At 34.5% G+C, this 12490-nt stretch overlaps 2 protein-coding genes across 2 annotated transcripts; one reads left to right on the top strand and one right to left on the bottom strand.

Annotated features, from left to right (window-relative positions):
- Positions 1 to 1129: 1129 nt before the first annotated feature.
- Positions 1130 to 2664, bottom strand: LOC111882269 (uncharacterized). The gene is made up of 5 exons (XM_023878621.3): positions 2501 to 2664; positions 2309 to 2413; positions 1782 to 1967; positions 1436 to 1645; positions 1130 to 1339 (listed from the first exon to the last, which is right to left on the bottom strand). Exons 1-4 carry the CDS (start codon positions 2501 to 2503, stop codon positions 1445 to 1447), a joined length of 495 nt encoding a protein of 164 aa, XP_023734389.1. The 5' UTR covers positions 2504 to 2664; the 3' UTR covers positions 1130 to 1339; positions 1436 to 1444.
- A 6119-nt stretch (positions 2665 to 8783) lies between these two features.
- On the top strand, positions 8784 to 12141 carry LOC111882262 (serine/threonine-protein kinase PBS1). Its single transcript, XM_023878617.3, has 6 exons — positions 8784 to 10080; positions 10450 to 10748; positions 10903 to 11038; positions 11121 to 11263; positions 11483 to 11597; positions 11674 to 12141. Exons 1-6 carry the CDS (start codon positions 9036 to 9038, stop codon positions 11976 to 11978), a joined length of 2043 nt encoding a protein of 680 aa, XP_023734385.1. The 5' UTR covers positions 8784 to 9035; the 3' UTR covers positions 11979 to 12141.
- Positions 12142 to 12490: the final 349 nt, after the last annotated feature.

The raw sequence follows: 12490 nt of genomic DNA, 5'->3' as shown, positions 1-12490 counted from the left end.
TGAACCGTACTAATAGAGGGGGTATTAGATTACCTTACCTAATAGAGTACGGCTATTTAGCTGTACTCTATATAATAGGTTCATAAATAGCCGCACTTTATATAATAGGTCCATCTAATATTACACCCATCTAATAAACCATACAACCGTATTAGATGTCACTTAGTATCCTAGCCATTATTGATTCCTTTCCTAGCCATTATTGATTCCTTTCCAGCTAAAAAGACTATATATGTAATGATGTCGCAAAAAGTTTTCACCTAGAATCATCATCGCCTGTTTTCATTCCATAATAACAAATTAAAAAAATTAAAATTTATAAATATAATGAAACTAGAAGGTGGTAATTGTGAAGTTAGTGAATCTGCCACAATGCCAAGAATCCTCTCTCGCCTGTAACCATCTGAAATTACAACTTGAAATGGTAGAGGTGCAAATGAGGACCAATGCTAATGCTTTGACCCCTCTATGTGCATCACATATACCTTAAAATCAAGAAAGACACGGTATCATAACACTACTAGAAACATGGGTTTTAGAGACGGAAGTATCCGTTGCTAAATGGTGTTTGCGATGGATCAGCGACGGATTCACTTCATAGGTAATTAATAGGTGGCTAATTTCTCAGCAAGGGTTTTAGCGACGAAGAGGTTTTTCCTTGCAACAAATGTAGCGACAGAATATCCGTCGCTAAATGTCACTCAATACATTTACTCAGGGCATTAGCGACAAAATTTGATAAAGTCATTCCGTCGCTGTTTTGTCGCAAATTTCCTTGAACAGTTTTTTTCCGTAGCAAATCCCTTGCAAAATTCATATACTGATTTTTTTTGTTTCCGTCGCTGATCTGTCGCGAGCTTTAGACATGGTTTTTTCCATAGCTAATCTCTTGCAAAATTTATACATTAATTTTTTTTTGTTCCATCACTGATCCGTCGCAAACTTTAGACATGATATTTTTTCCGTAGCTAATCCCTCGCAAAATTGATGCATTAAAATACTTTTTTTATTCTCACCAATCCGTTGCTAACTTGTAATATCATTTTTTTTTATGATTCTAAAAGAAAAAAATACTACAATCATCAAATTTTTATACTAAAAAACATCGAATAACAATACAACCAAACATTACAATACCAAACTATCAAAGTTTACCAAAGTATCATTCAAAAAACATCCAAAACCAAAACAATCCATATAACATCAAACTCCCAAAGGTTTAACTTCAAAATAACATTTTAGCACCAAGAAATCCAAAGTATGCAAAAGAGGTACAAACAAAAAAAAAGTTTAACCTTCAAAATAACATTTTAGCACCAATCATCTTCGGTTCTCATTCCTATAAAACATTATTCAAAACAATCAAAAGTATCAAATACAAAACGTTAACAAGTCATTCAAAAACATCAAACATTAATGGTTAACATCATATTACCTCTAATTTTCAATTTCCCATCATATTTTGCAAGACTGCATACATCTTCTCCATTGCTTCATATTTTGCATCAATTTGTTGTTGTTTGGCATCTATTGCTGCAACTTTGGCATCCATTTCCTCACGTATTTGTTGACGTTTACCTTCTATTTCTGCAGCTTTAGCATCCATTTCCCCACGCATCTCGTTTCGTACACGTTCATAGACAACCTAAAGTACAATGATAGAAAACTTTGTAAGTACAATGCCATGATAGAAAACTTTGTAAGTATAATACCATGATAGGAAACTTTGTAAGTACAATTCTATGATAGGAAATTTTTATAAAGTACAAAATTAAACGAACCTCTTGGGATGTTATTATACTAGATGTTCCTTCCAAAAATCTCGCTGGATCAGACACAGATCCAAATCCATATATTCTTCCTTTCTTGGCTCCTCCGGAAACATCACACCATGTTTCATTATCCAAGAGGGGGTGGCAACTAGTATCATCACCAAACTTAGCCACCATAGCACTTTCATAAGCCTCCTATTATAGCAAAAAAAAATATGAAAAAACATAAACATGAAATAAGGAATGGAATGGTTCATTCCATTCCATTAAATTCATAATCAAGGAATGGAATGAACCACTTCATAAGCCTCCTATTAATTAATACTGAAACCTTACATAAAGTTGATTACTACTTACAAAACACTTAATTACAACTAGGCAGAGGATCAAACATTTAGAGATAATAATTTGTTTCTTTTCTTTTGTAAGTTGATTACTACTTACGAAAGATTTGTTTTCTATCAATTTGTTGCTTTAACAAAGTTATTAACCCGAGTAGTAGGAAGTGTTGTTTCCTACAAAAGAATTGAAAATACCTTAACTTTAGTTGCCTTTGGTGTAATGTATTCTTGAGTAGACCATTTAGTGTGCAACCTTGCATAAAGTTCAACTCCTGTAGGAGGGCGTTTAAGTGTTGCTTGCTACAAAATCCATTAGTAATACATTAAAAAACAAAAAAAAAACTCAATAGTCTATGTGGAAACTAAGGTGAGATGCAAACATCTTACCATTCTTTTCTTATGTTGACGAATAGATATAGAACCCCCGGTATGTTTGGAAACAAAGCCATCTTCTAATTTATTTCTGTTATTTTTCCCTGATTGTGATAAACGTTTCCATTTGGAAATGGTCCACACTTCATTGATTATTTTTTTTTCCCAATACTCTTTTTTTTTTTATCCAATTTGGGTGATAGTCCTTTAGCAAATTTAAATCACCTTCTAGTGAGGCATTCACATTTACAGCTTTGGCAAGTTTTAAAGATTCTCCGTGTGCTCTTCGCATTATGTCAGGAAATCGTTTCTTCATACAGTCTTCCCATACCTTGCGAGCAAGAACATCAGTCTCTTCGGGCCAAACATACAAACCCTACATGTAGATCACGCATACAATTATCTTTTTCATTTTACACCAAGTTTTACTTTGATAAATCATAAAAATAATAAGTACAAACCTTGAAGTGTTCCCACATTGCATCACGATGTTCTTTGTCAACCTTCTTCCATGAGGTCCATGGGCCGTCAAACATCGTCTTCAATATACATGTGATGGCTCTGATCATTGAAATCTGATCCGTAAATCTTGCAAAGAATAAATAATTAAAAAAATTAGCGTTAGTATTATCATTAACAAGTAAATTCATTTTCATAAACAATTGTAAAATTAACATTAGTACTCGTTTTCAGAATCGACTTCAATGAACTTCCTTTTTGATGGGTTACTTCGAACTTGTTCCAAGATGTTTGATCCTCTAATTGAAGAAGAAGGTTGACTTTCTGCATTATTGTGTGATTGAGATGCATTTCTATATCCAGCATCACGACCACCAATGTGACTACCACTGCGACCACCACCACGGGCTCCTCGTGGCGCCATTAGTCAAAAGATAACCCTTAAAATCAAGAATTAATAAACTATTGGTTAGAACAAGTATGTATTATAATAGAAAATTATAGAAGTAAGAGAAGGTAACATGCTATAATACACAAATAAATGAAAGTGCAATGTATATAGAAAAAGAAAACGATCATTTTAGCTAAAAAGTTATTGACAAGAGTTACATTACCTGCTGTTCAGCTTGTTTTTCACTAATGGAACTTTGGATCACCCTTTCAGTCAAACCTATAAACAACCATGACATGGCTTAAAACTAAATTCTATTAAAACGTAACATTTTATATTAAAATTCTACTTAAATAAAGCAATGGGAATGGGTTTGTTTTAAAAGTGTACGTTTAGTGTGAACTTTTAGGTTTCCTATGGAAGGAACCTTTCTAGTTTCTACCCGGTGAATAAAAGATCAAAGTTTACTTGGCATCACATTTGGTTATTATATTATAATAATAATAATAAGTTCACAATATACCTTTGCATAGAGCTCAACATAAGGGTGGAATGCAGGAAGTTTCAAAAGTCCCTCTGATTCACCTTTCAGAAGCTCCCTGGTCCCACAGAATCAGGGCAATTAGGGAGATGTTAAAAAAAGTAATTATTTTATTACAAATATAGAAAGGAAATGAAGTTTTACAGAAAATATGAGTTATCAAATTACAGAAATGAAGCATGCATACACACATACACACGTGAATTAAATAAGGTTAATTAACCAAATAATGGAAATTTACATTATTGTATATATGAGTGATTAATGACCCAAGTTTTTGCACAGGCTTGTTGAAGAGGATAATGCCGAGGAGCTCTCTGTGAATGACATGACACTGAAGCCAAAGAGAATCCGAAAAGAAGGAAGAACAAGGCTAAGAGAGTTAAGGACAAGAAGGTTGATTGCAGCATTGGTTTGGTAAGAGAGTTAATGTTTTTTTTGGAAGGAATGGAATCTGTCTAAATAGTTGGTATTGAAGGAATTGGAATTGGAATTGGAATTGGAATTGAGAAGTTGTAAATGTATGTTCTATTTTCGATTTTTTTGGATTAAGAAGCAGGGGCAATGTTGTTGCAGAAAGAAGGTCCATCACGTGAATCTATTGAAAAATTTCACAAATCTCACAAATAAAGGAAGTAGATAAAGAGTTGGTATTGAAGGAATTGGAATTGGAATTGAAATTGAAACTTTTCTTGTGAAATTGTAGGGTTAAAAGGGTATTTTGGTATTTGTTCCAATTGTTTGGCAATTCAAGGAAAGGGGCTGAAACTTGAAGACATTAAAGTTGTTCTATCACATGCATCTAATGATTTAGGACAAATTCGTCATTTTACCATATAATTCCAAAACAAAATGAAACCACAGGGAGAAAAAAATCGCAGAGGGGCTTATGTTACCAAAATAGAGCAAAGATCCATGCATTGGTGTCCAGGGATAAAATGGTCAGTAAAGAGAAAAGCAAACCAAGGGAAAACAAAATAACATCCAATGCATTTCAATTTTGATCAGAATGAAAAATATATTTTTTTGTTCTTTTTTTTTTTCTATAACCAGATCCAGTTAACAAGCATGCAGGGAACTTACAAAACAATCAAACAACTAAAATATTTTTGAACGGAGAACAGAGGATAAACTTAAGTGTCACGACTATTATAAATATTTTTGTCACAACTAAAACAAAATAAATATTTGATCAAATATAAAATAATCACACCTGTTTGAACAGAGAACGAGAACAGAGGAGAACAGAGGCTCAACAGTTGCTTCTCTCTTGAACTATGGGTAAAGCACGACTGGAACTTCTTCACTCCCACCTCCTATTTAATAAATACGAAGAAATAAACATAATGTAAGGCACATAAAACATAAAAAAAAAAAGCAAAACACTTTATCCTAAACTACATTTTAGGCTTTCGAATATTCCTTAAATACCCCTGAATATAAAACTTCCCATTCCCATAAAACCTCTCTTAATGCGTGTAATAACAAATGAATAAAGTCAGAACCCAATCCTTATCATGTTTAAACCCCTTCTCAATCATTCTAACACAATCTCTATATATATGACCAAAATGCCCTTGGTTCCAACTCCAAAAAAATCGAACACCGTGAGCCATATTTACAACCCAATAACTTTTTATTCACCTCATGTTCACCATCCAAAGGATCAAAACAATACCAAATATGCCTCCCAATGCCAACATCAATCTTCAAATGCCAATCACAGGTCCAAACCACCATAATAAAAAATTGATTAAATTGCCTCACACCTTTCTTCTCAGAACATTCAAAAAAGAACTCCCACCATTTCCGATAATAAAAAACCCAGAAGAATATATGAAAAGGAAATCGAATACAGGGAAGCAATTAATATGCACAACAATCCAACCAGCAATCAGATCGCTCCAGCCCCAAAATTCATTGAGGAAAATAGAAATTCCCAAAATGCCCTCACCACTTAAACCTCCATTAAAAGAAAGATCCCAAGTACTATTCACCCTACAACGACCAGCAATCTCTTCCGACCAGAAACGAAACTCACCAAAAATTAGGATATACCCAATATGCCCTTGACCCAAAATTCTCCCATCCCAGTAATAAAGATCTCCAAATCGCAAGTATCCCTCCCTCCATATGATCCTGCGATAGCAGGCCTGAGATAAAAAAATCCAATCCTCCTCATTATCCAAAAAAATCACAATCAGACCCTGTTCTTGAATTCGCATCCAGCAATCTCTATTCTTCAAAATATTATCCCACCAAGATTCCAAAAAGATCAAAGAAAAATAGATACTTTTGAAATTGCAACTCACGATACCTTCTTCTAAATTTCTTATTTTCCAAAATTAACAAAAATACCCTTTAAGCCAATTGCTCAAAACAACACATTTATTATAATCCATCCTTATTCTCATCAACCTAAAACCACGACAGCAAACATGCCAGCACTTCCTTTTAACCAAAAAACAATTCAAATCAATCCCCATCAGAATCATTGACATTTTTGATTGGGATGTTCCAACTTTTACAAATCTCTATATTCAGCCCCAAATAACCAAATTTAAGACCAAATAACTTCAATCTAATATCTTCCATAACTCTATGAACAACAAATTCAATAGAATTAATTTCTTTTCCAAACAATCAACATAAGTCAAATGATTGCATGTGTTGGTCAACAAATCAGTAGGAGGTCAACGAGCTCCAAACGGATTCATAGATAGAAGTCTTCCCCATTTTCAAAGAATGTCAAAAACCCCTACTGTATGTTTTACATTTTTACCTCTCATACATTTAACTATCATATTTCTTGCTTTTATATTTATCTTTTTTTTTCTTCAATTCAACCTCGTTACAAAGTCTCCACATAACATAATAAAGCCATGAGAACAATAGTGACAGCTTACTATTGACAGCCTGTTTGATCTTGTGACAGGGATCCTAGGTGTCCCACCTTAAAAAAAGTTCTCGATGGACATACTAGTAATAAGAAATTGTCTCCACCACTATTTCAAAATCCCATAGACCTTCATCACTTTAGGGCATTCTATATAATGTCTTTTTACTTGATCAGTAAACTTATTTTGACTTGCATTTAGGCATATTACACAGGTGAAAACAGCTGACACGGATTGGAGGATTTATCAGTTTACTATGATTGCCTATGAAACTGGTGCTGTTGGGCTTGTTGCAGAGCATGTGGATGCATGCACATAGATGACACAGGAGATGCACAAAACTTATGCTACCAGGCTTATATAGGACTAAAGCAACCAATCAAGCCCTATATCAAGTTCTAATTCTAAGTATCTATTTTACTATAGATGCAATCGATATAAGAGGAATGACGATTGAAAAAGGAAAAAATGGAGAAATTAAACCCTAACGTAATATATTGTGCAATTGAACCAAACCTAACCTAATATATGACTAAAGCAAATAAAATCAAGAGGTTTACCTGAATCGGAAGTTAAGGAAGAATAATTTTAGATTTCAAAAATGTGGAGGCTGTCGGAATCGGAAGCTGCAATGGTCCATGGTGTCGTTATCTGTTTGAACGGAGATGGTGAGATTAGGTTAAGCTGCAACTCGAGAGTCAAACTTACACAAACTTCGTGTTCAATTGGAGTGATAAAGCAGATTTAGGAGGGAAGGAGACTTACACAAACTTCGTGAAACTGGAATTGGATTCGTCAATTTCAGCGAGAGATCTTCAATTAAAAAAACATAATGTGTGTATGCTCCGTCGGCATTCTCTCACTAAATACATAGCAGATGGCAAAAAGTCGACGATTTTTTTCCCTCGTTGAACCCTCGCCAAATGCCTTTGTTTTCCACCGATTACCGACGAATAAGGGCGTGTCGATAAAGACTTGTAAGATCCGTAACTTATCCCTCGCTAAACCCTCTCTAATACGCTATATTTTGAATAAATAAAATACTTGTTTAAACCATCATAGATCTCTCGTAATTCCCTCTCTATAAGCCAAAATTTTGCTACGGAATAAATCCCTCTCTAAATCCGTAGCTGAGACTCAAGTTTCTAGTAGTGTATGCTCGAAAGGAAATATACGAGGTTGAAGATTTTAAAATCTTAATGATGCCCAACGATCATCTAATAGGAAACTCCTTTAAGTGACTAAAGAGTTGAAAGAGAAAAGAAGAAAAATAAATTGCGATTAATTGATGATTTTTTTATTGATAATTATTATGTAATTTTTTAAAAAATTAATGAAATAGGTTTAATTAATTTTTTATCTTATATTTATTTCTATTTTCATTTAATAAGTTAAATGTTTAAAATTAGTAATTGTTATTGGTATTTTTTTTAAATTAATAAGTTATTGGTATTAAAAAAACAAATATAATTAAATGAAAAATGAAAGATAAGACAATGGAGTCACCAAAAGCAATGTGGCGTTGGCGGTGAAAGGTTAACCCAAGATATTATAATTAACACATATTAAGTACCGCCCTTTTCCCACCACCACCGTCTATGTACAATGTTGAGATTTGGCAGCCAATGTTCACTTCGGAGTTCTACTAAGCGCTGTGGCAGGGGATTTAATTAGAGAGCACGTCGGTGTATCTGTCCTCGCAAAACTGTAAGCCATGGCGCCCCATTCCTACTCTAGATTGATTAAAATTTACATGCTTAATATTTGTACTTTAGGTCACCATTTGGTTTATATTCATACTCAGATACATATCTTATTTCTTGAACAACGTAAACGGAGATAAATGGATTTTTGGTTTCACATTTGTGGCTTCCAAAATGAATGGACATGATATTTATTGGCCGCCTACTTTGTGTGGTGGATGATGCAGACAAATATTTTATTTATGTCGATTGCATTTACAATTTGAAATCCATTTAAGCAAAAAGGCTTTTCCCATCTTCCTTGGTGCCCCACTGCCCACCTCCCATTTAAGCAAAAGTCATGTCTTAAATTTTATCTGTTCTTTGGGCCACTCCTTACCAAGTTGCTTATCTTGTAGCATGGAAGTATGACTTTTCTTGAGTCGTCCTTGATGGTGAATTATCCTACTTTTTGCTATGTAATTTCCTTGAATCTGGAAGCTACAAATTGATCTATGACTCAATTAAGAAGCTAGAATTACATTCTTGCAGATAGAGATTTCAGTCACAAACCAAGATTATGTCCTCTCCTAGTCGTAAGGATGAAAAATTCCCATCGTTAACATCAACACCACAATGTCTTCGATTTTCTCTTGCAGAGATTCAATCTGCAACAAAAGACTTCGATGATGAACTGGTGATTGGTCATGGAGGATTCGGAAAGGTGTACAGAGGTAGTACTTGTATTGAAGAAACAAGTCATGTTGTTGCCATCAAACGGTTGGATTCTACATCTGAGCAGGGAGCACCTGAGTTTAGGGCCGAAATCGAGATGCTTTCTAAGCTACGGCACTGTCACTTGGTCTCTCTAATCGGTTTTTGTGATGATAACAAGGAGATGATTTTAGTTTATGCATATATGCCAAATGGAACCCTCTATCATCATCTACAAAGAGCTGAAACTCCTTTAAATTGGGTTCAACGACTTAGGATAGCCATAGGTGCTGGTCGTGGGTTGGACTACCTTCACACAGGTTTTGGAACTCAACAAGGAGTCATTCATCGTGATGTGAAGACTTCAAACATTCTTTTGGATGAGAATTGGGAAGCTATGATTTCTGATTTCGGGCTGTCCAAAATAGGCCCAACCAACGAATCAATGTCATATGTTGACGCAAGTGTTAAAGGCACATTTGGTTATCTGGATCCAGAGTATTTCTACACAAGAAAGCTGACAAGGCAAACTGATGTGTATGCATTTGGGGTTGTATTGTTTGAATTGCTATCAGGGAGGCTTCCAGTAGACGAACGCTATGGCGAGGAGCAATGTAGTTTGGTAAGGTGGGCTCAAAAATGCGTGAAAGAACAAAAATTTGATCAAATGGTTGATTCTAAAATCAAAGGAACAATTTTGCCCAAATGTTTAAGACAGTTCGCTCAAATTGCAGATAGTTGTTTGCGTAATGTTCTAAAAGAACGCCCTACCATGGCTAAGATTGTTGTTTCACTTCAGGCTTTACTTGAACTACAACAGAGATATGACAGTTCTACTGAGCCATCAAGTAGAACTGGATTAACTTGGAAGATTCATAAGTATCTTGTTTCTGTGACTAAACTAAATGCTGGTATATACAAACTTTTCATTAGTGTTATATGTGCATATTTGTGTGTTTATAGTTGTAATCTGATATAATTACTAATTAGCATATAGCTGCAATAATTACGTCTATATAGAACACCCATACATAAGTTTAATTTGTGCAACCTCTAACTCATTTCCCCGCTTGGTCCATTTTATGAAAGTTGATAATGTCAAGGATTTCTTTCCTCTCTTCCCTATATCTAAGTCGAACAATGTTGCTTTGTCAAATAAGAATGTAATTGATTTATCTCTTGGGTAGATGTACAAGCAAGTATTTCTTCACTTCTGATCTCGTATGTAGTTGTTTCTAACTCTGTTATCTTTTGATGTTTTGTTTCCTTTTTCTTCTAAGACCAAAATGGCACCAGTTCATCAAAGAGCCCTGAAAACAACATGAATCCCCTCTCTTCAACCAACAAAGATGGAAAGGACCAGGGTGAAGTGCCTCTTCAGTTTGAGGAATTAGTGGCTAAAGATCTAAAATCATTCACGTATAACAAATTGCGCTACTTTGGAAATAGCACACAGTTGGATTACTATGTGTATGTTTACAGAGGTTGGATCAATAAACAAGCGCATTTCCCCTCTGAAGATAATACTAGATTGCCAGTTGCAGTCAAGAGACTTGACCACTTTAAATGTGTAGACCGGGTAAAGCATCTTGTTTTGTACCCGTTTTATTTAAATATTACTGACATGAAAACCCAGATTTCCTTCCATTCCAGTACAACTCACATGGTAGTGTTGCATATGTTTCTTTCACGGAATTAACACGGTTGTGAAACATGATCACTTTTGAATGCAGTTGGATTTGGAAATGTTGAAAGAATTTACTCATCCCAACCTTGAAAAGCTCATAGGATATTGCTTGCAAGGCAAACAGCTCTTCCTAGTGTATGAATTCATGCCTAATGGAAACTTTGAGGATCTCCTGGATAGCGGTAAGCAACATAAATAACTCCATTCATAAATCAAATTTGAAAATACTGCAAATTTAATTCGATTTTCATGGGTTGTATATAGGAGGTTTAGCACAACTTCCCTTGGTTACAAAGATGAAAATAGCAGTAGGAATCGCTCGAGGGATTGTTTTCTTGAACGAAACACAATATGTTGTTGGAATTAATAAGACAAATCTTTACAGAAGTAGGATATTGTTGGATGAGGTATAGTTTGAGTTCTTTCACTATTGGCATTTGAAATTGATGATCTGGTATGATTCATTGATTCCACTTTACAATGAATCCCATCCACAAAAAATCTAGATGGTACTATATTAACTGTTTGTGATGAATAACATATTTCAGCACTAAGCTATTTTTTCCTATTAAATATTAAGTCCCCGTTCTGATTTTACCTGTTTGCACGAAATATAAATTCCGCAGGATTTTACAGCAAAGCTTTCAGGTTATGATGTTACTAAGTTGATACATGGTCACTATCCAGAAAGTTGGACTCAGGATACTCTTCCTAGCGGTGACGACTATTATCCTGGGCGCGGTAAGTTACTTCAGCCTGTCTCCCATACATACCTTCAATTCCCCCCAGTTTATCTGACCACGGATCGCTTTCTCAGAGCCCTTGGAATTAGAGACCAATTGCGAGGGTTTTGCTGTGGTATTTGCGGAGTTGCTAACAGGGAAATATTGCGGTAATAGTATTGCATATGCAGAGATTTGTAATCAATCGTTTTACCAACATGGAAAATTTTCTTTGGGAGATATTGCATTCAAATGTTTTGAAAACTGCAATAAGGTGGATGCAGAATCATGGATGCTAAGAATCTTGGAGAAGAATGCTAAGCGGAACCTGAACCGGTCCAAACATATATTGGCCGGGGGGAGTGAAACAATTGCCCCTCAAAGACGTAATTATTCATAAAAACCACTAAATTATTATAATGTTTATTCAAATGATCATAATGCTATGTCAAATTAGTATCATGATCATTCGAATTATGATCAAGCTCATTCATGCCCATTTGACACATTAGAGTTACTCAATGCTTTAATAAATTTATCCATGGCTCCCTTTTAGGATTGCATTTGATCTTCATCCATTTTTTTTTTCCTTCTTTAACTTCCTAATATTAAGAAACATTATAATAAATATGCGGTACTTATGATATAAAAATAACTAGTAAGCAGTAAATAAGCAACGAATTAGAGCTCAGTATCCAAATGAAATAAATTGTATTCAATTTTATAAAGGCATAAAGTTTTTTTTTTTAAATAATAAATAAACAAAATATTGAGCAATTGACAATGGCCAATTATAATTATTCAAATTCACGGGCAGTCCCACAGATGACAAATACCAATTTGGCAATTTAGCATAAAACAAAAAACTGAAAAAAATGAACAAATACCAAATAAGCAATAATTACTTTCACA

The sequence above is a fragment of the Lactuca sativa genome, chromosome 7 (assembly GCF_002870075.4).
Source record: "Lactuca sativa cultivar Salinas chromosome 7, Lsat_Salinas_v11, whole genome shotgun sequence".
Taxonomy (NCBI): Eukaryota; Viridiplantae; Streptophyta; class Magnoliopsida; order Asterales; family Asteraceae; genus Lactuca; species Lactuca sativa.
This window is presented reverse-complemented; position numbering and strand designations above follow the sequence as displayed.